The sequence below is a fragment of the Lygodium microphyllum genome, chromosome 7 (assembly GCF_053477565.2).
Source record: "Lygodium microphyllum isolate KBCC chromosome 7, Lygodium_microphyllum_v1.1.10, whole genome shotgun sequence".
In the NCBI taxonomy this organism is placed as follows: domain Eukaryota; kingdom Viridiplantae; phylum Streptophyta; class Polypodiopsida; order Schizaeales; family Lygodiaceae; genus Lygodium; species Lygodium microphyllum.
In genome coordinates, this window is record NC_141141.1 from 99620921 (window position 1) to 99645586 (window position 24666).

A 24666-nucleotide genomic window follows, 5' to 3' on the forward strand; every position below is an offset into this window, starting at 1 on the left:
AGGGTTTTTGGCAAAAGGAGGGTAGCACAGTTAGAGAAGGCCAAAGACTCAGTTACTTTTCAAGAAGACCTTCTCTCTCCTCTTTTCCCAAGTTGCCATGGAAGCTCCAGCTCAAGAATCTTAGGAATTCTTCTCCCCCTCCTCTTCCTCAGCAAGTTGGGCTGGTCCTAAGGTGTTCCCCTCAGTGAGAGGAGCACAATGAGCAGCAGCACCACGTGGTTCAGCCCTGCCTATGGCCCCAGGAGCAGCCCGAAATTTGCGGCGCAAAAAATGGGCTGCTTCCTGGCATGCAGGGCAGTCCCCCCAGCCCTCCTCTCCTTCCTGGCTTCAGTCCTAGTCCTTGGCCACCTTCTTGGGCAGCATCAGTGGCATTTTCCTCAGTCCTTGGACTCCCCGTTGGCACTCAAGAGACCCTGGTCTGGTGCAGTCCATGGCAGCCATGAAACCTTGGCATCAAGCTTAGAATTCCTGAAGATTTTGGTCTCTCCTTGGTCCCCGGGAGTCCCCCTCTTGAACATTGCTCAAAATTTCAGCCATCAAGAAGAACGGGAAGAAGATTACAAGCAAGATTTGAAGGCATGCACTTGTGGGCAGCCATGGCTATGGAGTAGGACCTCCATTTCAGCAAGAACTCTCATGGAGAGGTCCTAAACCATCTTGCCCCAAGCTTTCTTGAAGAAGCATACCCATTTTGGAGCCGTGGAGCATTCGGGATCATATGGAGCTCTCATGGAGGACCGACGTGGCATCAGTGGCTGCCTTCTTCTCCAAAAGACTCAAGGTAACTGTTTCTTGGCTCTCATTCTCTCCGTTTAAGCCTCTTGTTGAATCCCATCCATTTGTTTGAGAGAATGTATGAGTCCAAGTAGATAATAGGAGACCCAGACCTTGAATGCATGCTGATTAATTGCCCCAGTCATTTCTCTTTGATCTTATAGTGCTGAAATGGATTTTACTCATGCTGAAGCTTCATTGTGATTATATTTTGCTTATCCATAACCCGTTTGGCTTTTGTGAATTGGCTGAGCCAAGAAGTGATAAAAATCCATTGTATAAGGGTGAGTAGGCAGTGAGTCACTGCCAGTAAGCTCCCTATCCCTATTCCCATTCCAATTCCTTGCACTTCATGAAAAGCCCAAAATTTTGATTCCAGAAATGCATCTCATGCTGGTTGTTTAATTAATAAATGTCTGCCATGTATATTCCGGGTGAGGAAAAGCCTGATGCTAGGCGAGGTGGCAAGACAAAAGAGGGGTGACTCCCCCTTGCCATCAAAGACCCTGAAGGGGTGCACAACCTGGCCTGGGGGGAACTTTGCCCACCTCTCGGTGATCCGGAGCCCAAAGAATTATTGCAGGTGCAGGTACATTTGATGGAATAGCCCGAACCCTGATCACTTGAGCCTACAAACCCCTACATGCATTGGTAATGTCATAAACCGCTTGGTAATGTATGGTGGATGCAATGCAAGGAGGGCAGGGAATGCAATATGGAACTGGTCTAAGCAATAAGATATGGATGCAAAGAATATATGGCTTTATGGGGCATTGAGAGCCACCATTGAGGCCCTGGATGTCTGGGATAAGACCCTCACCATTGGGATAAAGAATGCTTCTTGAGGGAGCCTTTGCAGGGTATTGCATACAGCCAGTCCTACGCAGTCAGGTCACAAGAATTGATTACAGCAAAGCCTCTTTGTGTGACTGAGCACAAGCTCTATAGCTTGACTCGAAGAGGGCATTTTCCCCTTCGATCTGAGCTAAAAACCTCCCCATTCCGCCCTACAGTTTGGGAGATACACTCAGTTTTGTACCCAGAGGCACCGTGGGACAGGCAGCAGTCCTACACAGTCAGCCCGCAAGAACTGATTACAGCAAAGCCTTCTCGTGTGACTGAGCGTGAGCTCCATAGCTTGATTCGAAGAGGGCATTTTTCCCCCTGATCTGAGCTAAAAACCTCTCCATTCCGCCCTACGGTTTGGGAGTTACACTCAGTTTTGTGCCCAGAGGTACTGTGGGACAGGCAGCAGTCCTACACAGTCAGCCCACAAAAAGTGATTACAGCAAAGCCCTGATCATTTACTGTCGGAGATATTTTTACATAGCCTCGTAGAGGGGATTGAGGGCTTTCATTTGAATCAGAGAGTTTGGCAATCGGAGTTCCCTAGCTCAAGTTATCATCATTTCTGTAACAGGGGGTCTGGTAGACTGCACTTGGAATGGCAGGCCACAAGGGTAAAGCAAAGGCCCAGGAGGAATTTCAGCGTGAAATAAGGGACTTCCGTGCCTCAATGAACGATCCTAGTTCAGCCCAGGAGGATCGTGAAGACTTGTTTGAAGAAGGTGCCTCCGAGATAGATCGTTTGTCTCTGCTCAACTAAACCCTATGCCAACATGAGACCCGCCATGCTGATCGACATCGAGAGATGGAGCAACGCCACAGGGAGATGGAAACCCGCCAAGATCAGCGTCATTCCGAGATGATGGCTAAGATGGACTTACTCATAGAGCGCATGGGCGCCCTCATTCCCGCCATTGTCCCCTCCTTGGATCGACCCAAGGAGTATGTCCCTCCCCGTGAGGCTAACCGCCCTCGGTCCTCATGTAATGCACGGGCAGCATGGCCCCCATGGGAATTTGGGACAGCAAGGCATGTATGGGCAGCATGTAGCACATGGCATTCATGGGCAACCAGGCCCAAATGAGCTGCGTGACAAGATCGTGTTTACAAGATTCAATGGGCAATCCTCATCCCCAGCTGAACTAGAGGAATGGACCTCTAAATTGGAAGCCTATTTTCTCATCTACCCCCGTACCGATGAAGCAAATATCATTTTTGCCTCCCTTCACTTAGAAGGTTTTGCCCATACATGGTGGAGATTTGTTCAGCGAGAAAACCTGCAGTTTCGTGATTGGGAAGAGTTCAAAATGCATATGATCCAAGTTTTTGTCTCCCCGGTGGAAAAAGAATGCTTGGCTAGGCAATGGTATCAGTTTGATCAGCGAAATCTCACTGTGAGGGTACACGAACCAGTTTATGAACTTATCCATGTATGTTGAGGCAGTTAGTGATGAGGCCAAATTGCATAAATACATTTATGGGCTGGATGCGCATCTCTCAGCTGATGTAATGGCTCAAAAGCCAGCCACCCTGTTTGCAGCCATAGAATTGGCCGAACGCTATGGTCGAAAGTACCGCTGCAATGAGAGCACGCAGCCCATTGCCGGACAGCAAAGATACCCTAGTAGGCAACCCCCATATACTACTAATTATTGCAGCAATAACGCAGGGAATGGCAGCCCCAAAATTCCTACTTACCCCACTTTTAATGCTGAAAGGAAATATGGCAGTTTTGGGACAGCACCACCCTTCAAAAGTGACCCAAAGTATGCTGAAAATAAGGCCAGGAATGGCTTCGGTTCCAACGGTCAAAAATTCATTCCTCCTGAAGTTGTCAAGGATAGAAAAGCCAAAGGTTTGTGTTTCAAATGCGGGGATAAGTACACAACTGATCATGCATCCAAATGCCCCTTTAAGAACGCCACTGTCAAGTTTAATAGCATGTATGTGTTGGAAGATAGTGACAAGCTGGAAGAGGACATGCGTGATAGCTCTCAAATAATGACACTTGCTGAAAATGTTGAATATGAGGAGGATATTGATCCCGATCAGTTTTATGACTCACCGGACGGGTTCCCTTTTGACCCCGGTGGCTGCCCCGTTGATAACATGCTTGGGAATGACCCTTGGCACCCCTCATCCACCGCTATATCAGCCTGCTCAATCTCCATGGATGCATGGACCGGCTCTAGGAGTCCAAACACCTTACGGGTGCATGGTAACATTGATAGCAAGAGTGTATACATCCTCATAGATAGTGGCAGCACACACAGCTTTGTAAATAAATCAACTCTTAGCCGTTTGGCATGTGTTCCCACTGAATTACAGCAAACCCTCCGGGTTCAAGTGTCCAATGGAAACGAGGAAGTGAGCTCCCATGTATGCACACAAGTGTCTCTCATGCTGGCTGAAAATTACATAGCAAAGGTGGACTTGATTACCCTTGATATGGGCCCCGTGGATATTGTATTGGGATGTGATTGGCTTCAGCAGTTGGGAAAGATCTCTATGGACTTCTCTCAGCTGTACATGGAGTTTGTAATGCATGGGCAGCTTGCACACTTGGAGGGAATCAAAGAAAATGTAAATTTTCAGCTCATAACAACAAGACAACTCAAAAAGGAATTCAAGAAGCGCTCCCAAATCTTTGTCTTGCACTTGCATAAGGATAATGATGACCAACACACCTTGGGGAAGCAAAATGCAGCACTAAAAGCACTTTTGGCTGAGTATGAAGACTTATTTTAGCCTCCCACTACCCTTCCCCCTAAAAGATTGGTGGATCACCCGATCGACTTGGAGCCCCATGCCAAGCCCACCAATAAACCCCCATACAGACTCTCTAAATGTGAGAGAGAGGAAGTAGCAAAGCAAGTCAAGGAGCTCATTGAGATGGGATTCATAGAGCCTAGCTCTTCCCCTTATGCCTCCCCGGTTCTATTGGTTAAGAAAAAGAACGGATCTTTCTGGTTGTGCATTGACTACCGTGATCTCAATAAGATTACCGTCAAAAATAGATACCCCATCCCTCGAATTGATGACTTGCTTGATGAACTCAAGGGTGCACGCTACTTTACTAAGACTGATTTGCGATCCGGTTACCACCAAATCAGAATGCGTGCGGGTGATGAAGTCAAAACGGCCTTACGGACTGACCGTGGCTTGTATCATTTCCTTGTCATGCCATTTGGGCTCACAAATGCCCCTCCACATTTCAGAGCTTAATGAACAAGATATTGCAGCCATGGCTTTTCAAGTTTATGTTGGTATTCTTTGATGATATACTCATTTACAGCAAGTCAATGCATGAGCACTTGAAGCATGTTAGACAGATTTTTGATGTACTAAGAGAGCACCGTCTCTTTGCCAAAGAAAGTAAGTGTGTCTTTATGCAAACGGAGGTTGAGTACTTAGGACACATCGTTAGTGAAAAAGGAATCCAAGCTGATCCAAGAAAAGTGCAATGTGTCCGGGAGTGGCCCACCCCCACTACCACTACCTCCTTGCGCGGTTTTCTTGGTCTTTCCTCCTTTTATAGGAGATTTATTCGCCATTATGCCACCATTGCAGCCCCATTAACAGACCAGCTGAAAAAAGAGGCTTTCCTATGGGATGAACTGGCTGCCCGCAGTTTTCAGCAGCTGAAAGACTTGCTCACCTCAGTCCCCATCCTCGTATGCCCCGATTTTTCAAAGGATTTTACCATTCAGTGTGATGCTAGTGGACGGGGTATTGGTGCAGTTTTGTTGCAGGAACATGGGGTAATAGCATTTGAGAGCCGAAAATTGGATGATAAAGAGAGAGAGTTGCATGTTTATGATCGGGAGATGTTGGCAATCATTCATGCTATCAAAAAGTGGCATCACTACTTGTATGGCAGCAGATTTAAGGTAAAAAGTGACCACCGTGTGCTCAAATATTTCTTGACTCAGCCCAACCTCACTCCCAAACAACGTAGATGGGTGGCGACACTACAAAACTATGACTTTGAGATTACCCACACCCGTGGAAAGGACAATGTAGTGGCCGATGCACTCTCTCGCATGTGGGCATGCGAAGTCTCATCCATCACTGAACTCCACCATGATTGGATTGAAGAGCTTCAAGAGGCATACTTGCTTGATGCTGAATTCAGCCCTCTTTTCTAGAAATTACAGCAAGGTGTCTTGGATGAGAACTTCCATTATCAGCTCCATAATGGCCTCATTTGGATCCATGGCCGTATTGTGATTCCCCATGCCTCTCCCTTCACCCAAAGGATCCTTGAAGAGATGCATTCTTTCCCGTTTGTTGGCCACTTAGGGGTCTTCAAAACATATGATCGAGTTTCAAAAAGCTTCCATTGGAAAGGCCTATGGTGGGATGTAAAAGACTTTGTGTCTAGATGTGTGCCTTGCCAACAAAATAAAGATAGCTCTCTTAAACCGGGTGGTTTATTGCAGCCTTTACCTATTCCCGAAGGAAAATGGACCCACATCACTATGGATTTCATCACTGGTTTACCTACAACCAAGAAGGGTTGGGATAGCATTTATGTGGTAGTTGACCGATTCACTAAAGCAGCCCATTTCATCCCTACAAAATCACAGTTTACAGCATCCCAAGTTGCCACTCAGTTTATGGAGCATGTTTTTAAGTTGCATGGCTTGCCCCAAGTCATAGTACATGACCGGGACACCAAATTTATGAGTCAGTTTTGGCAGACCATTTTCAGCTCCATGGGGACCAAATTGGCTCCGCCTACAGCCTATCATCCCCAAACGGATGGGCAGACCGAAAGAGTCAATAAGTGGCTTGAAACTTATTTGCGACATTTTTGTCATGATGTGCAGAATTCTTGGGATGTATGGCTGCATTTGGCTGAATTTTCTTACAACAACTCCACCCATTCAAGCATTGGAGTCTCTCCCTTCGAAGCATTGTATGGTTATCGGGTGCCTCTTCCTACCGTGATCTTCAATGAAAAGTTCAACCCCTTGGGGAAAGAAGAGCTGGACCGCATGCAAGCTCTCCTTCAACAATGCAAGGTAAACCTCAAAAGGGCTCAAGAGCACATGAAGCTCCATGCTGATGCAAAAAGAAGACCCCTTGACTTTCAAGAGGGTGAAATGGTGCTCCTCAAGGTCCCCAAATCCCGTTATGCCACACTAAAGGACGGCTCTTGCAACAAATTGGCACACCGTTACTATGGGCCCTACAAGATCATTAAGAAGGTCGGGGATTTGGCTTACCGCCTCCAACTCCCTTCCACCACTAAGATCCATGACGTCTTCCACGTGAGCCAATTGAAACCTTTCATTGGCACTCCCAAAGATCATGTAGAGGAGCTCCCACCTATAGATGAGGAGGGCCTTATTCAGTACATTTCGGAAGCGGTCATTGGGCAACGTAAAAAGCAACTCCGCATCCGTTCCATACATGAATACTTGATCAAATGGCAAGGCCTACCAATAGAGGAAGCCTCTTGGCGCCCAGCATCTATATTGGATGAATTTCCACACCTCAAGGAGGCTGTGTTGGCTGGTACCTCACCATGACCCCTATTTTGGGCTGCAGTCTGCATCTGGACAGCCACCTGTTTTGTACCAGATTTGGTCCTGGTCCACTCTCAGCCCCACCCTCCATACATGGCCAGAAAGTACACCTCAAGGGCTTCGTTCCGACACCTTACTTGCCCCGATCGGAGTTCCCTAGTGGAAGTTATGGCTGTTTTTCTCCAGCCATACCATCTGGGACTGCACACTAGAAATTCCTGGACAGCCCTTTATTTTGTACCAGTTTTGGTTCTGACCTGATTGCAGCCCCGCCCCAACCACATGGGCTGAAAGTACATCTCATGGGCTCCGTAACGACACCTCAATTGTCCCATTCGGAGTTGCCCACCCAAAGTTATGGCTGATTTTCTACAGCACACTCTTACAGTCCATGACTACATCCCTTGTTTTTGAGGACAAAAACTTCATGAGACGGGATGGTTTGTAATGAACGGGGATCACGGGAATATGGCATGGGAACATACCAGTCTCACTGACGGTATATAAGGTGTAAGAGGGTATTTTGAAGCATCGCAGAAATTATCAAGAAACTCTCTTTTCACATTCTCAAGCTTTCATGACTTCCTCTTCTTCTTCCCCTTTCCTTCTTTCTCTCTCTTCTTCTTGCCTTTCTCTCTCCTCTCCCTCTTCTTCTATAGTCCTTCTCTCTCTCTTTCCCCTTAGTTAGGACAGTTAGGTCTCCTTCATTACACAATCTGTCGTTGACCCCTATGCATAAGAATGAGATTGTTCTCTGTAGTTGGAATCTCATACGGTCAGTAGATTCGATGGTAGTTTGAAGCCTCTCTAGCCATGCTAGGTCTGTCAAAGGCAAACTGGGAGGCCTACTCTTAATTGTTTCTAGACATGTTTGGTTGTGGAGATTGAAGTGGTGTGGAAGTGTTCAAAGTCATCAGACCCTTTTGTTGTTCTTAATTCTGTAGATGAGCTTTCCGATCAAAGTCCTAGGTATCTCAAAGAGAACTTGGCTATGATACCATGTGAAAAAATGCTCTAAATGTAAAAAATACAAAACCAATCGTATGACAAAGCACAAAGTGATAAACATAGAACACAGTTAGGATTAGGGTAACTCAGAGGCAGTGAACACAATGAATAATGAAGTGAATGACTACTAAATATACGGTGCTCATGCAACAAACACACTGTGCAATGAATATTAAACCTTGAACTCTCATATCTCTATGATCAAGGCAGAGGTTACGAGTTGGAGAGTGTGTTGTACTTTGAATAGATCTCGAAACGCAGCAAGGCAACCTCCAATGTGTCGAACACCAACAAACGTAGCTCTGGAAGTTGAAGAGTGTATTGTACTTTGAATAGATCCCGAAACGCAGCAAGGCAACCTCCAATGTGTCGAACACCCAACAAATGCAGCTTTGGAAGTTGGAGTTGATGTAGACGGGTAGTGAGGAGAGAGAAAGCCTAAAAACACAGGTATCCAAGGAGAAAAATTGCAGCAAGCTGATGATAACGTGGTAGATTGACGGCAACAAAGAACGAAAGCATGATGATGCGGCAGATTGATTGCAGCAAAAATGTAGGTATTGATTATGTGGCAGTCTGTATGTGAAGAAACACTCTAACACAAAAACACAAATAACACCATATGACAAAAAACAGACCGATAGAAGAACATGGTTAGGGTTAGGGTAACTCAGAGACAATGAGCACAGAGAATGAATGAAGTGATACGACTTTTGAATATACAATGCTTATGCAGCAAACACATTATGCAATGAATGAATACTGAACCTCGAACTCCCGTATCTCAAGGATCAGGGCATGGGTAATGAGATGAAGAGTGTGTTGTACTTTGAATGGATCTCAAATTGCAGCAAGGCAGCCTCCGAGTGTCAAACAATAGTAAATGCAGCCTGTGTGTGGTTGGACTTGATGCAGACGGTAGTCTAGAGAGTGTGTGTTGTAAATGCAGGTTGAGGAGAGAGAGAATCTGCAAATGCAGGCAGAGATGATCATGGCGATAGGTGTAGGAGAGAGAAAACTGTAAAACGCAGCAAGGAGGAGAGAGAAAACTGTGAGTGTGCAACGGAAGAACACGAACACAGAGGAGAGAGAGCAGAAAATGAAGGAAGAAAATCTGCACTGACTGAAATGAAATGCTAAATACACTGAAATGGACTGATCAGTCCCTGCACGTAGCCCGAAGCGTCAGTGAGGGCACCGGATCAGGCTAATGATGACGGCAGCACCGAAGACGGAGGAAGATGACGGAGTCGGAGTGTGCACCTGCCAAAGGAGGGAAGATGATAATACAACTGACTGCCAAGTGGGAAATGGCTATAAATAGCCAAAAAACCCAAAAACTGACCGACCTGAAATTTGAGGCCATAAATATGTCCGACCAGCATTTAATGCTGATCTGACCAGCATTTAATGCTGGTAAAAATGCCAAGAATGCTCAGAAAAATCCCGAAAAGGGTGGACAATATGCGGCAGGTGAGGCAGGCTGAAGAATGTAGAAACTGCCCCGGGAAATGCACATAAAATCCCGACTGGAGGAGAAAATGCATTGAAATGCAATAAACTGAGTGCTCTAGAATGAGCTACCTCTCCTCCGTCAAAACAAGTGATAGACAAGTCAGAGCTCCTAAAGTCCTCATCTGACTCAGACTGAGGCTCATAGGCAGGAGATGACAAGGCATGACAAACATGACTGCTAACATCCCCTCTCAGATCCTGGATGTGGCTAAAGGCCGAGGGAGAAACGGATCCTGGGGTGGCAAGAGGAATGCCAAGGTTGATGAAGTCCGTCGATGTAGATTGCTGCTGAAGGAGCTCCTCACGATCTTGGGAATCCTCCTCTAAAACACTAGGGCCCAGGGAATCCATAGTTGCATCACCGAGATCGTCCCCCTCTGAAAGGGATGGGGGGTACGAGGGAACCATCGGAGGAGAAGGTAGGGGATGGGAAGAAACCTGTGGAATCAAAGGTGCACAAGCGGGAACGGATGTAGCAATAGACTGCCTCGGAGGACCCTGCATCAAAGAAGGGGAATGGAGCCTGTAAAGCCCGCTTTCGTGCCAACTTGTAGATAAGACAACTCCTGTAAAAGAATCCTCAATAACAACGGCATGCTCGGTGAAGATCACTCGTGTTCCAAGCCTCGTAAGGCCATAAACTGAGAGGAGGGGAAGGCCCAAATCCGGAACATGTAGGGCCCGTGAAAAGGAGCTCGAAGGTCGGTCGGTAAACAAAGGCAATGTGCCAACACCACTAATAGGCACCGATAAAATGTCACCAACAGTGATTGAACCCTCTGATGGACGGAGATCTTGTAACAAATCACCTCGGGGAGTCATATGACTCGAAGCACCACTGTCCACTAACCAAGGCTGTGCAGAAGACACTGCAGCCACAGAAGAAGGATCCTCCTCCAAAGCATGGATATGAAGGAACACTGACTCATGGGTAACAGCTGGTGTAGAGGTAGAAGAAGGCTCCGATGTAGATCCACCCTTCGCTCCCGGACAAAGGTGAGGGTACTTCTTCCAGCATTTCTCCTCGGGATGTGTCCCTTTCCCACAGTGTGGGCACTTTGGTCTCTCTGAATCTGAGTCAGAGTCTGAAGAACTGTCCTTCTTCTTAGCCTTTGACTTCTTCTTCTTCTTCTTCTTCTGTCCTCTCGAACTTGCAACAAAGGCTCTAGCAGAGTTGGATCCACTAGCACTGACCTCTCTGAGTCGCTCGTCATGCTCCAAGACAAGTAGGGATAGCTCCTTCCATAGAAGCTTCTCACGGGTCCTCGATGTAAGAAGGCTGGTGTACAATGTGAGAGTGCGCAACGGAAGAACACGAACACAGAGGAGGAGAGAGAGAGAGAGAGCAGAAAATGAAGGAAGAAAATCTGCACTGACTGAAATGAAATGCTGAATACACTGAAATGGACTGATCAGTCCTTGCACGCAGCTCGAAGCGTCAATGAGGGCACCAGATCAGGCTGATGATGACGGTAGCACCGAAGACGGAGGAAGATGACGGAGTCGGAGTGTGCACCTGCCAAAGAAGGAGGGAAGATGATAATACAACTGACTGCCAAGTGGGAAATGGCTATAAATAGCCAAAAAACCCAAAAACTGGCCGACCTGAAATTTGAGACCATAAATATGTCCGACCAGCATTTAATGCCGGTAAAAATGCCAGGAATGCTCAGAAAAATCCGGAAAGGGTGAACAATGTCCGGCAGGTGAGGCAAGCTGAAGAATGTAGAAACTGCCCCGGGAAATGCACATAAAATCCCGACTGGAGGAGAAAATGCACTGAAATGCAATAAACTGAGTGCTCTAGAATGAGCTACCTCCTCCATCAAAACAAGTGATAGACAAGTCAGAGCTCCTAAAGTCCTCATCTGACTCAGAGTGAGGCTCATAGGCAGGAGATGACAAGGCATGACAAACATGACTGCTAACAAAAACAACAAAATGATGGAGGATTGGAAACATTTGCCAGATGAGTGAAGATTGCAATGGATAGCTTGGATTGTGATGTCCTTCGTGAATGGGGTGTGGGCAGCAAGTTGAAAACACCTGAAACCTGCAAAAACGAGATTGAGGCTGAATGGAGAGTAGCATACCTTTTACAGAAAGTTTGGGCTCTCTCAAGTGGATTTGTGCTTATGGGATACAAACACTCTCTAGGAACACATTTCTTTTAAGTAAAGAAGGTTTCTTCTTGAATTAAGCATGTTTTGGGATCGTTGAAGTGAGGCTATTGCATTTTTAGCTCAACACTCTACAACAGTCGTAGATCACAAATGCAATAGTTCAATAGTTCGCCAATTGTAGATGATGTGGCTCATTAGCAAATGCAACAGAAATCAATATAGACTACATGATGGAGGTTGGAAACAGGCTTCAGACTGATGTAGATAGCAATGGGTAGCTTCGGATGAGATATTCTCCACGAACTGGATGTGGGCAGCAAAGCTAGAGAGCTTGAAACTTGCAAAAACGAGATTGAGGGAGAGTGGTGGGCTGCATGTCTATTTGTAGAAAGTTTGGGACACCTAAATTAAGTTTAGCATGTGGGACACAGTAACTCTCTAGGATCGCAATAAGAAGGTTTCTTCATTAATTAAGTGTGTTTTGGGGCTGTTTAAGTTCAGGTTAATGCTTTTTTAGCTCTCAACACCCCATCTCATGCCCAAAACTGAGCCATGAGAAATAAGCCCTTTTGTTTATTTTCTTTTATCCCAAGGCATTTCATCCCAAAGCAGCTAGGGCATCAAGCAAAGGGTGTATGTCGGGTGCCCAGTAACTTGCCAAGACTATAAAGGCAATGGTTATCTTACCAAGGGAAGCTAAGTGATTACCCTAGAGAGGTGAGGGCATTGGACCAAGGGTGCTTATTGGCTGCCTAGAGGCCTACAAAGTCCTACAAAGGCAGATGGAATCACTAATGGACTTTTTTTTGTTTAAAAAAAATAAAATCTTGAGGGCTATAGGCTATCACAAAAGTTAGCATAATGTGAGGACTTCAAATTAGTATTTGTTCCATTGAGTCATTGTTTTTCGAAGTATGGAAAATAAGGATGGATAGCCCTAGTACCTTGATAAAACAAGCAAAACAATCCCACACACTACTGGGAGAAGTGCATAGGGATTACCCAAGGATGTGTGTGTGTGTGAATCATATAGAGAATATGTGGAGAGAGAAATACAACGGACATGGGAGTAAGCAAGATTAGCAAAGCTAGCATGTAAGCATAGGGGAAAACTGCCTTGGGAGATTGCCATGTGTATAATATCATCAGTACGGTGGATCCGGAGTCAACCACTCCAAGGGTGACCGAAAAGAGATTTATGTGCATATATGTATGTTTACATGAACAAAATGCTAATGCATAGAGTAATGCAAAGGAAGATGCAAGATTGCATGCTCATGCAGAATACAATGCAATGATGCTACTTGGATAGTGGCCTCGTAGGGAGTTCACTTGCCTAAGCGCCCTTTTACAATCATGTCATCCTGACAGTGCGGATGAAGTTGCAAATGTCCATAATGTACAATACAAAGTAAATAAATATTTGAGAGTGAAAAACTGTAAACATCATCACTGTTACTATTAAGTGAAGGAAGCCACTTCTTTTTAAAGTGGAAGGGAAAATTTGTAGACCGCCTCCTCTCAATCTCCATCGGACAGTGGAAGGAGAAGTAAGTATTCCCTTTGTTCCTAAAATGTCAATATCGATGGGGGAAAATGAGTAGCACCCAAAGAAGAAGAGAGAGATACATGTCGAGCTGAAAACTTGTGAAATAAATAGCCTCCAAGGTGGCCTCTGAAGAGGCAATGACAAATCTTGTGAAAGAAGTGCCACCAAAAGATGCAACCATGGGAAGGAATGCCAAACGATCCAACGTTTCGCTAGGCTGTAGATCTTGTAAAAGCAAATGTCAACCTGCAAAAGGAAGCAAAAACAACTACGTTAGATTATAAAACATGCAGACCTTGACTTCAACGTTACAAGTGAGTGGTATGGACAAATGTGAATGAGACTTCCACTACCAAAAGATAGACGTGCTAAGAATGTAAGAAAGTAAAAGGAGAAATGTGTAGCGGAAAAGAGAAGAAAAACTAGAGCATGCCCTACAAGGAGCAAGTGATGTGTAGGTGGGGAGTGGAAAGCAATCATGGTGAGTATCACGGAGATCTGAATTAGAGGAAGGCTTTGCAATTAGTTGGATTGAATGGTCTCTAGAGATAGTGGGCTCAAGTACTTCTGGCTGTGAACTCAAAGGAGAGGGCAACTTGAAGCGAGAAGGGGACTCATCAAGTCAGTTCTCAAGAGAGACAACACATGCTTGAGGATAATTGAAGTCCACAATAGTAGGATGGATAGACATTTTTGGCAACTCCTCGAGTGAAGAGGGAGTAGAAGAATCAACTTCCATGTGAGCAGTGGATCTATCCTGCTGTGTTGGTTGTGGGGGAAAGGGGGAGGGGGGGGGAGGGAAGGGAGTGCCCACACTAGATGGGCTCAAGACACGAGTCTTGGGTGGATTGCCCTTAGCCTTTGAACGACACTCGTCATCAAAGTGACCGACCTTTTAACAATGTTGACAATACATATTTTTCTTTGGTACATTTTGCCACCCGGGTTTAGTTTTGACTGGGAAGTTTCTTGTTACTCACTAGCTTGGTTTGGATTTGGATGTTTTTTGGAAGGTTGAGTTTGCTTGCTTGTCCCTTGTTGTCCCTTCTAAGAAGATGTAACTAAGGCCCCCTCTGCGGAGGATGTCCTATGAAATTGATTGAGAACAACTGAGCATAACACAGTAGTTGACACTCAAATTCATAGAGCGTGGGTATTTGAGGCTATGAAATCATCTTGTGCACAAAATGGAAATATTTCCTGTGGCAGCTTATTAAGGAATAATGTTGCCTTGTTGTCCCTTCTAAGAAGATGTAACTAAGGCCCCCTCTGTGGAGGATGTCCTATGAAATTTATTGAGAACAGTTGAGCATAACACAATAGTTGACACTCAAATTCATAGAGCGTGGGTATTTGAGGCTATGAGATTATCTTGTGCACAAAATGGAAATATTTCATGTGGTAGCTTATTAAGGAATAATGTTGCTTGATCGTCAAGGGATGGAGGGACCCTAGTGGTTGAGAACTCAGCGAGTAAACGCTGATGCTCAGCTAGCTTGACTTTCAAGTCATCCTTATTGGTGATGGTGAAGTTTTGAAGCTCATGATCTAAGTTGATGTGACAAGTTTGATCGTGAACCACATAGTGGCCAACGAGATGGGTCCAACGGTCAAAGGCAAGGTCAATGTGCTAGAGCTGTGAGTGAAATTCAAGAAGGAGACCTTACTTCTACTCGATGATGCCTATGCCATTTTTACTTTTCCTAGAGTGACAAACCTCGTATGGATAACAACGGGGAACTAGACTGAGATTCTTGTGTAAGGACAAGTTTCCACAAACCTTGGGAATCCAATACATGCCTCATCAAATTGGATGAAGTGGTAAAATTCAACCTATTAAAATGAGCCTTGTTTGAAAAAGCATGCTTTGTAGATGAAGATGAATGGAAAACTTTGGGGGGGGGGGAAATAGATGGGTGGTGTAGAATATGGAGGTGGATAAGGTGGATTTGGTGGAGGAGGGGTGGGGATGTGGTAGAAATAGATTGTGAGTGTCCGATGGGTGCTAAGTGATGCGAAGACACGGTAACATGAATATTTCAGTAAGATGCCGATGGGAGGTGGAGGCATCGGGACATATAAGCCTTGTCCAAATGTTGGTTGGGAAATGGAAGAATGACCAATTGGGCCACTAGGTAAGGCCATGGTGGCAAATTGTGGTATCAATTGGAGGATACTCGAATATGTTTGGGATACACTTCCAAAGGGATACCCAAAAAGTGTATGGGGGGGAGGTCGAGTCTCCATTACGGAGATTATTATGAATAGCCCCTTCATCAAGAGGATCCCTCGACACTTGAGAAAAAGAAAAATCAGCATGAATAGATGTGTTCATACTTGACACTTAAGTAAGGATGAATGATGGAAGTGGTGTATAGTTTGTGCCAATCTCCATAACAGTATTCATTTCACAGCTTTTTCATTGAGCATGTATCTCACTTCTTTGGGTACTACTCCTTTTTCCCATCGATATCAACATTTTGGGGATAGAGGGGATGGTTACTTCTCCTTCCACCATTTGATGGTGAGAGGGGGCGGTCTACAGTTTTCACTTTCACTTTGTGAGGGGGCGGCTTCTTCTCTTGATAGTGACAATGCGGATGCTTACAAATTTTTTACTCTTAGATATTTATTTAATTTTTACATTATGGACATTTGTAACTTCATTCGCATTGTCAAGATGACATGATTATAAAAGGGTGCTTGGGGCACGTGAACAATTTCCTTGCAAGGGCATTGTCCAAGTGACTCTGTTACATTGTATTTTGCATGAGCATGACTACTTGCATCTTTCTTTGGATTACTCCATGCATTGGCATTCTGTTCATGTATACATATATTTGTGTCTATGCATTGGCATTCTGTTCATGTAAACATGCATCTGTGTGCATTTATTCCTTTTTGATCACCCTTGGAGTGGTCGACTTTGGATCCACCATACTCGTGGTATTGCACATGGCAGTCTCCTAAGGTAGTTTTTCCCTATGTTCACATGCTAGCTGTGAGCAGCCATGGCCAACCTATTTTCAGCCATTGTTGCCAACCACGAGTGAGTTTTGAGAAGGCGATTGCAGATTCGAACCCTCCACAATTGGGCGATTGTATCCAAGTGCAAGGTGACAGCTGATTTGGATATCTCAGCTGTAGGTGACAGCATTTAATGTTGTTGTGACAGGGTAGCAGTTGCATTTGACTAATTTTCAGTCATTCATCGCGACAAAACTCTAGATTTTTCTCTATATCTTTCTCTCTCATCTCTCAGTTTACAGCCTTGCTTCGAAGATCTCAGCATTTGGACCCTTGGAGGTTGAGAAATTGCAAATTTCTCTGATGTAAACCCTAATTTACAGCAGAAATTAGGGTTTAGCAGCAGCCTCGGGAAGTGCGCTAGAAATTGGAAGCTCCAAGACTTGGATTTTTTAGGGCAGAAGGTGAATTTCAGCTAAATTCAGGTGGAGAACTAGCCAGCCATTGAATTTGGGGCATTTCCATTGTCTATGAAGTGGGTGAAGGCCAATTAAGTGCTCGAATCAAGGGGCAAATCAGATTGAAGACTTGCTAGTCACTTTGGATAGCAAGGGGAGTTTGGATTGCAAAGGGGATCGGGAGAATCTCATTGTAAATCAACTTCTTCTTCAATAAAGCTAAAGAAATACCGAAAGGGGCGCCAATTTTGGGGCCAATCGGGTGTGCATTGTCCAAGATCAATAGGTAAATTTGTATTTTCAGATTTGCATTAATTGTTTGCTGTTGTAATTAAGTTGTAATCATGGATTTACCACCCATCCACAGAAGGAAGACTGGTTTCATTTACATGTTAGCTTTGCTTGACTTGCTTGCTCCCATGTTTGTCATGCTTCTCTCTCCACATTCTCCATATGATTGGCACACAATATATCCTTAGGTAATCCCTAGGCACTTATCCTAGTAGTGTGTGGGATTGTTTTGCTTATTTTATGAAAGTAGTGGGCCATCCATCCTTATTTCCCGTACTTCGTGGCACAGTGACTCAATGGGACGAACATTGATTTGAAATCCTCAAGGGGAAAAACTACCTTAGGAGACTGCCAGGTGCTATGCTATGAGTATGGTGGATCTAGAGTCGACCAAGGGTGATCGAAAAGGGATAAATGTGCACAGATGCGTGTTTACATGAACAGAATGCCAATGCATGGGGTAATGCAAAGGAAGATGCAAGTTTTCATACTCATGTGGAATATGATGCAATGGTGCCACTTGGACAGTGTCCTCGTAGGGGAATGGTGCTACTTGGACAGTGTTTCTTTAAGAAGGTTTCTTCATTAATTAAGCGTGTTTTGGGGCTGTTTATGTCAGGCTAATGCATTTTTAGCTCAACACCATAGTCTTAGAAATATAGTTTGAAAGTGGAGGTATATGATAGATCATTGAGCCAAAAGCTTCTTTGCGAAAAATATAAATTACTGTTGGGTTTCTTCTATTTCTTGTGAATTTGTTGGATTTTGCCTTCATCTTCTGCAGAATTTCTTGTCTCTCTTTTGTAACTCTTCTTGCTAGGACGGTGGTGGTTTTAGGCCAAACATGACAAATCTCTGGACACCCAGTGATGTTCTGACAGAGCAGCAGCTGTATTCTATCGAATGCCAGAGTGTGCAGGATAGAATGCAGCGAGATTTGTTGTTGGCAGCCTCTGTTCTTGGATTTATCATCATTTCTACTGCGATGTACGAGTAGGAGGATCATTTCCACATTTGGATTTGCCACTGCTTTCTCTCCTTTGAAGTTGAGGAGGGACTAGCCAAATAAACATATTTGAAGTGCTTTAAACATGTGCTTGTGAACTGCATGTCTATATGGACTCTTATGTTAAGGTGGGTCATACCCATGTTGAATGCATGTTTGATAATACATTGGGTTTCAAGCATCGCCAGGTACCCATGTCAAGAAACTTGTTTTGGTTAGCTTGCTCATATTGGAGTGGTAGTCCAAGACCTACACGAGGACGGTGTTGAGAATAGTACATAAGCAAATACCTTGTTACTGAATGCTTATTGCTGTTATTGGGGTAGTCCCAACTGCAGAGATAGCTTTACCAAAGTCTGGAAAGTAAACTGTCCAGCTGTATATGTAGCTACTTTACCTTCAATAGAATGCAATCTATGCATTGTCATGGATGGATACTTGAAAATGGTACCTGGTTAAGAAGCTGTTGTACTTACCTTTAATCTGTGATGTGCAGGAGATACAAAAGCATATACAGTCATGCGGCTGCTAACCCACAACATGCTGTCCTGTAATATAAAAGGGGTAACTGAAGGATTTCCCCTTGGAATTGAGGCTACACATGTCGAAACTAAGGTGGTGGACATGAATCGAGAGTTTTTAAGACACATTTTCCCCAAATTAGAGTGGAAGGCTTTTCATGATGCTGCAGTTACAGTGAGTACATGAAGTGTTAACCCATGACCATTTTTAATTTGTATCATGGTGGTGGACATGAATCGAGAGTTTTTAAGACACATTTTCCCCAAATTAGAGTGGAAGGCTTTTCATGATGCTGCAGTTACAGTGAGTACATGAAGTGTTAACCCATGACCATTTTTAATTTGTATTATGCTTCGAAAAGGATGTGGTGCTGTGATTTTGGAGGGTTAAATCCATCTTTTATAGTAATTGGAATTTTTAAAAATGATTTTGAATTTCATTCTGGGCAAGCAATTGTTCAGGACTCGTAAGTTGCTAAAGTAAACTTTATATGCCATTTGTTGCACTGTAGCTTGGTGTGAACAATCTTCCTGAGCAAGCGGATCAGGTCAACCTTGAAGAAGAGGAGTTCCTCCAAATCTTCCATCACGCTTTGCTGGAGGTACTGGGAATCATACTGGATTCCATTAGCTTGATATGATTCTAATCTGAGGCAGTGTGGTTGATGATGTTAGCCTTAAGTTGACTGTTGACTATTGAGATGCTTATGTAGGTCCATTTGGAAGAAGGGGCACTTATTTGCCCACAAACTGGCAGGCGATTCCCAGTAAGCAAGGGAGTTCCAAACATGCTTCTGAATGAAGATGAGGTTTAGCAGATAACCGTTTCTTCGATACAACACAGCAGGGCGAGTTGTTTGAACTTGCTCGATCTACCTTCAATAGGAATTTTGTACATGACAATCATCCGTGCAGCAGCAAGAATATGCCTTTCTATCAGCGTCTCTTGATATGCACACATATATCCTTTGGATGTCTATTCTTGTGGTTCAACTTAGTGTCATTGAGGTACATGGTGGGTGTATCTAGATTGTATTAGAATTGTGGAAGGACATTCACTTGGGAGTGTTTCCTTAGCCATGCACTTGTGCAACCTAACAACTTTTGCCTCTTCACGTTTGTGAGAGCATAATGCCAGTTAGGGGTATTGTCTAGCATCAACTACTATAATCCATGAATGCACCAATGCATGGAGTAGCAACAACTTTGCTTACATGATCTTACATGGTATTTTCAATGTGTTGCATATTATGCTAGAAATCATAGACTCTTCTTATCATTCACTATTTGTTGTGGAGATAAGAAGACCGAAAAGTAGTTGCGTACATGAGCCTTGGAAAAATAGTTTATTGAAAGGCCATAAATTTGCCCTCGACTTGGAATAAGATTTAGGTACATTGTCTCTTTAGGTCCTTAAGGGGTAAAAACGAACATATGAGCTTTGTAACAACACCTCTCCTCATGGAGAATTTGGGTCTAGTGAAGGTAATCCCAAGGTAGACTTTGGATGACACTTACTCCACTACAATGCTGAGGGTAGACACAAGATGATACTTGGTCCTCTAGAATGCCTTGTTATTGAAGTGGCAAAAAACTAGTAGAGATATTAAATATTATGATCTTTATCTTCCCTAGGTTCAAAATGTTGTAGGCATGTAGGGGCATTAAGATGATATGTCGTCCTTTCGATGAATCTACAATCTATCTAATGTCAATATAGTAGTAAGACCAAGTGGTGGTCCTCCATTCTCATCTATAGAACTGACATTTGCATCAATGTATAGCCTAAGAAGTATTGATGAAAGGGCATAGCCCTAGCTCATGCCATCGTATGCTCTAGACTATGCTGGTAGGCATCATAGTTAGGGCTCAATCATCATAGTTAGCGCTTATGCTACTAAGTCATGGAATGCATGTCCCATCATCTCTAATAATATTCCCATGGCTTGAAGCGGATGTAAGAGCTTGGCCTATGGTATTATCTCAAACGCCCTACAAATATCGACATCACAATGGTATATCCTTTGCTTGTGTAAATAGATGTACATATATGTGCACATACATATTTGTTTACACAATTCTCATAGCTAATCACTATAAACTTATCAACAACAATGAATCTCAAAAACAGAAAACAAACAAACATGTAAATCATAATCATAAAAACCATGATATGTATTTATTTGAAGATGCATAAAGATTAGAATAAGAATTCATGTTAAAAATGATGGTCATATTAAGCATTTATTGGACCCTAAGAGATCGTATTAAATTGCACATTGAGGGTATTATAGTTTGTTTAACATATACCAAAGTGCAAATAATCCAATCCTTTGATGGGGCGTCAATACTCATCTTCTTTATAAGTTACCAATTGTGGGTCTTGTTTTCTTCTCTTAGTGGTATCCTTATTTCTTCATCCCAACAATGCTTGTGGAGAATCAATATCCTTTCTTTGATACTTCAAATAAATACTAATGGTCTATAATATCATTTCTATTCCCATTTATTAGTCACAATTCCTACATGTGATACAAATAAAATAGAGCTTGTGTTTGCAACCATTCCAAACATGCAAAGATACCCATAACACAAATGTTTACATGCAAGAAATGGCTTTTTTTGGTAACAAAATCATGGTAACATTTTATGGTTTTTATACCACACTTGGATATTTTGTTTGTATGTGACATGCCTATTATTTTGATCACATTATGATAATAACATTTAACATGAGTACTAAATGCATTTTCTTTGTGGATGCTAAATGATCCAATTTTCGTCCATTGTGAGATTCTTCCCATGTCTTAAGAAGTCTTATTTGTGGGATTCTTCCAACAACTATGTGTAATATAGAGGAACATATATAGCAAGCATGGTCCATGTTCTTAAGGCAAGATGATAAGAAATGATTATATGTCTCCACTTAAACAAAATCAAATTTCCTTGATTTTAACCACTCTTTCACACTCAAAATGATGTTGTAGGTGTCCCCTTGCAATGTTTTTCATTTCTTTTTTAGCTTTTTGTTCCTTGGATACTCATTGTCTTGGGAGAGCATGATTTGTGACCACTATCATGTCAATTTTCCACATTGTTTTAAGCAAACTATTCTCCCTTACAACCTTTTTTTTTGGGTTAGGAGGGTTAGGATATGCCAAATGGGTACTTTGCATGTGCTCCTTTTCTTGGTTGAAATATTGAAACCACTTTATAAAATAAAATTTTCATTTTTAAAAGTCGTTTTTGTGATAGTCTTTATACATGTACATGTACTTGTATGTGTGCATTAAGGGAAATTCGGACTCACTTTTGGGCCTTGTAAGAATTGCCATATCATTGTCCTATTAGAAAAAAGGGGATCCATGGACAATCATTTCCATTGTATCTCAAAACTATATCATATAACATATCATTGGAAAGGTCTTGATGGGAAGAGTTTAAGGCACCAATCTTTGACAAATTTGGAGTTTATATGCTCAAGTTATGACTTCTTGACCAAAAAGGAGCCTCAAAAGCTTCATAGCCTCACCCTCTTTTGTTATTATGGAATATTCCCTAGAATCCCAAAGAGCTTAAACGGCCCAAATGTAACTCCAAATTTCTCTTAATGTAATGTACATTTGCATATGGGTGTGTGTGTATGAATGCATTGGCAAGCATGCATGTGTGCATGCATTATATATTTCTATGCATGTATGCATGTGTTTGAGAGAGAGAGAGAGAGAGAGAGAGAGAGCACCTTTACAATGGCTTGGAGGAGTGAGGATTATCCTATGGTTGATGCAAGTTGCACTTATGGTGCATGAAATAATGGCAAGGAATCATAGGTTTGAGGGACCAATAAGCTTGCAAGGAAATAAGGAGATTGTGTGGTGCAAGATGACAAAATCTATAAATAAAATTAAAATTTGCTCTCACAAGCCAAGGCTGTTCATGAAAATCGAGGACTAGAAACAAGAAGGGTATCCTCAAAGATTTCATTTGATGGTGTGGGAAAAACTAGCATATGCATGATTGGTGATGGCAGAGGTGCAGCTAGTAAGGATGAAGAAAGTATGCACTAGGCAGTGATGCCAAAATAAGAACTGTCAATACCATTGAGATAAAAATTCATAATTATAGAGCATAGCATCACCCACCGAGCATGCTAAGCAATATGTAGGGTTCCACTAAGATGCAAATTGTATGGGATTGATTAGTGATGAAACTCCTGACATTTCGGACACCCGCTTATTGTAATGTTGTCATGATATCTAATTAGTTGCGATCTTAGTGATCTAAATGATAGAGTGAAAAGCTCTCCTAAAAGAAAGATATGCTAAAAAATCTCACCTAAAACACTTGCAAATCTCTTTCTCTCTCTCTCTCTCTCTCTCTCTCTCTCTCTCTCTCTCTCTCTAAATTTGTATAGGCATCTTACACACAAGTCAACATGCACAAATTGTAGAGGAGCCTTTGCTCTATTCTTTCTTTCATGTGGAAATACCTTTCTATATTCCTTGCGCTTCATACAAGCTTCACATAGTTCCTTTATTTTAGTCATTGTAGGCAAGTAATGAGCAACCATACCTTGCTTATGTGTATTCTTTAACACTGTAAATCAAATGCGATCAAACTTTTCATGCCAAAGTTTGCTACTCTAATAGTAGTGGTTGAAAGAGGGCTTAGCTCATTTATGTTTCTTCTTTCTCCTTTGCCTACAACTTTGTTAGTACTTTTGAGATTTTTTGCACCTCTCTTGGTGAATCTCACTTCATAGCCAATATAAATTATGGAAGAACTTGATAACACATTTGTCAAATGTATTTCTGTTAATCTTTGAAAGAAATTGATAACATACTTTTGTAACATATTTCTCTTAAAATTTAAAAAAAGTTGATAAGATATTTCTAAGAAATTGATGTGATATTTCTCATAATCTTTGGAATATAGAATTTATTTCCAACTACCACAATGATGGAGTCTTGTAGAGGTTGTATAGAACCATATAGACATTTCTTGTTGGTCATGTGATTGGAGATACCATTATATAAGATCCATTAATCAGTGATAGATGCTTCTTGTGCCAAGGAACATACTTGCTCAATAGTGGTCTTGAATATTATGCAAGATTAAGATAAAAAGATACTCTATTTATCTTAGAAGGAGTATAGTGGGAATGTATTGGAGTGTTTTAAATATGGAGAGGGGGAAGCGTATCAATGTTCCATTGCATCCATATTTGAAACTTAGGACATCTCTAAGTTAGATGAGAAAAAGGATGAATTGGCCAAGGTTCCTTTTGCATCCATAATCGGTAGCTTGATGTATGCCACAATTGCCAGATATTTAGAGATTGCTTATACAATAGTAGTGTAGGTTTAGGGCAAACCTAGCAAGATGCATTGGGAGGCAATAAAGAGTATCATGAGATACTTGAATGACACTAGATCTACGCATATACATTTCAAAATGAAGGATACATATGTTCTTGGATATGTAGATATTGATTTTGCAAGAAGTGTAGAGTTTAGGAGGTCTACTATGGGTTTTGACTTCACTTTCATAGGTGGTGTAGTCTCTTGGATATTTTGTAGCCATATACGGCTTTATCCTACCACTAAGGTAGAGTATGTTGTAGCCATTGACACATGCAAGGAAGCTATATGGCTTAGTCTTTAAGTGGGAGACTTTGGCATTGCAAGAGAAGTATCTACATCACAATGTGATAGTGAGAGTACTATTAAATTGGCATGAAACCTTGTTTTTTATGTAAAGCATATTGAGGTGAGGTATCATTTCATTAGGGAGATGCTTGAGGATAAGCACATTGAGCTTGTCTAGATCTACATAGAAGACAACCTTGCAAATCTTCTCACAAAGATTTTACCTTTTGAGTGCTTTGCACACTACAAAAAGCCAATGGGCATTGGATAGTATCTTCATTTTCTTCTTATGCTCCGATAAAGGTACACTAGCCTTTAAGTGGGAGGTTGTTGGGGTAAAGGCCAATGGCCAATAATTGAGTGGGTAACCCTTGTATATGTACACAATATATAGTCATACATAGGTGAAGATAATAAAGAATGAGG

General features: G+C 42.7%; 1 protein-coding gene across 1 annotated transcript in view; it reads left to right on the top strand.

The window, feature by feature from the left end:
* Positions 1-19603, top strand: part of LOC148033757 (Trm112p-like protein) — a 32971-nt gene extending 13368 nt beyond the window's left edge. The window contains exons 2-4 of the mRNA XM_087681746.1: positions 18568-18767; positions 19105-19194; positions 19306-19603. Coding sequence (XP_087537872.1) covers positions 18591-18767; positions 19105-19194; positions 19306-19407 — 369 coding nt within the window. The 5' untranslated portion in view covers positions 18568-18590 and the 3' untranslated portion in view covers positions 19408-19603. The remainder of the gene's footprint in view (positions 1-18567; positions 18768-19104; positions 19195-19305) is intronic.
* The last annotated feature ends 5063 nt before the right edge of the window (positions 19604-24666 follow it).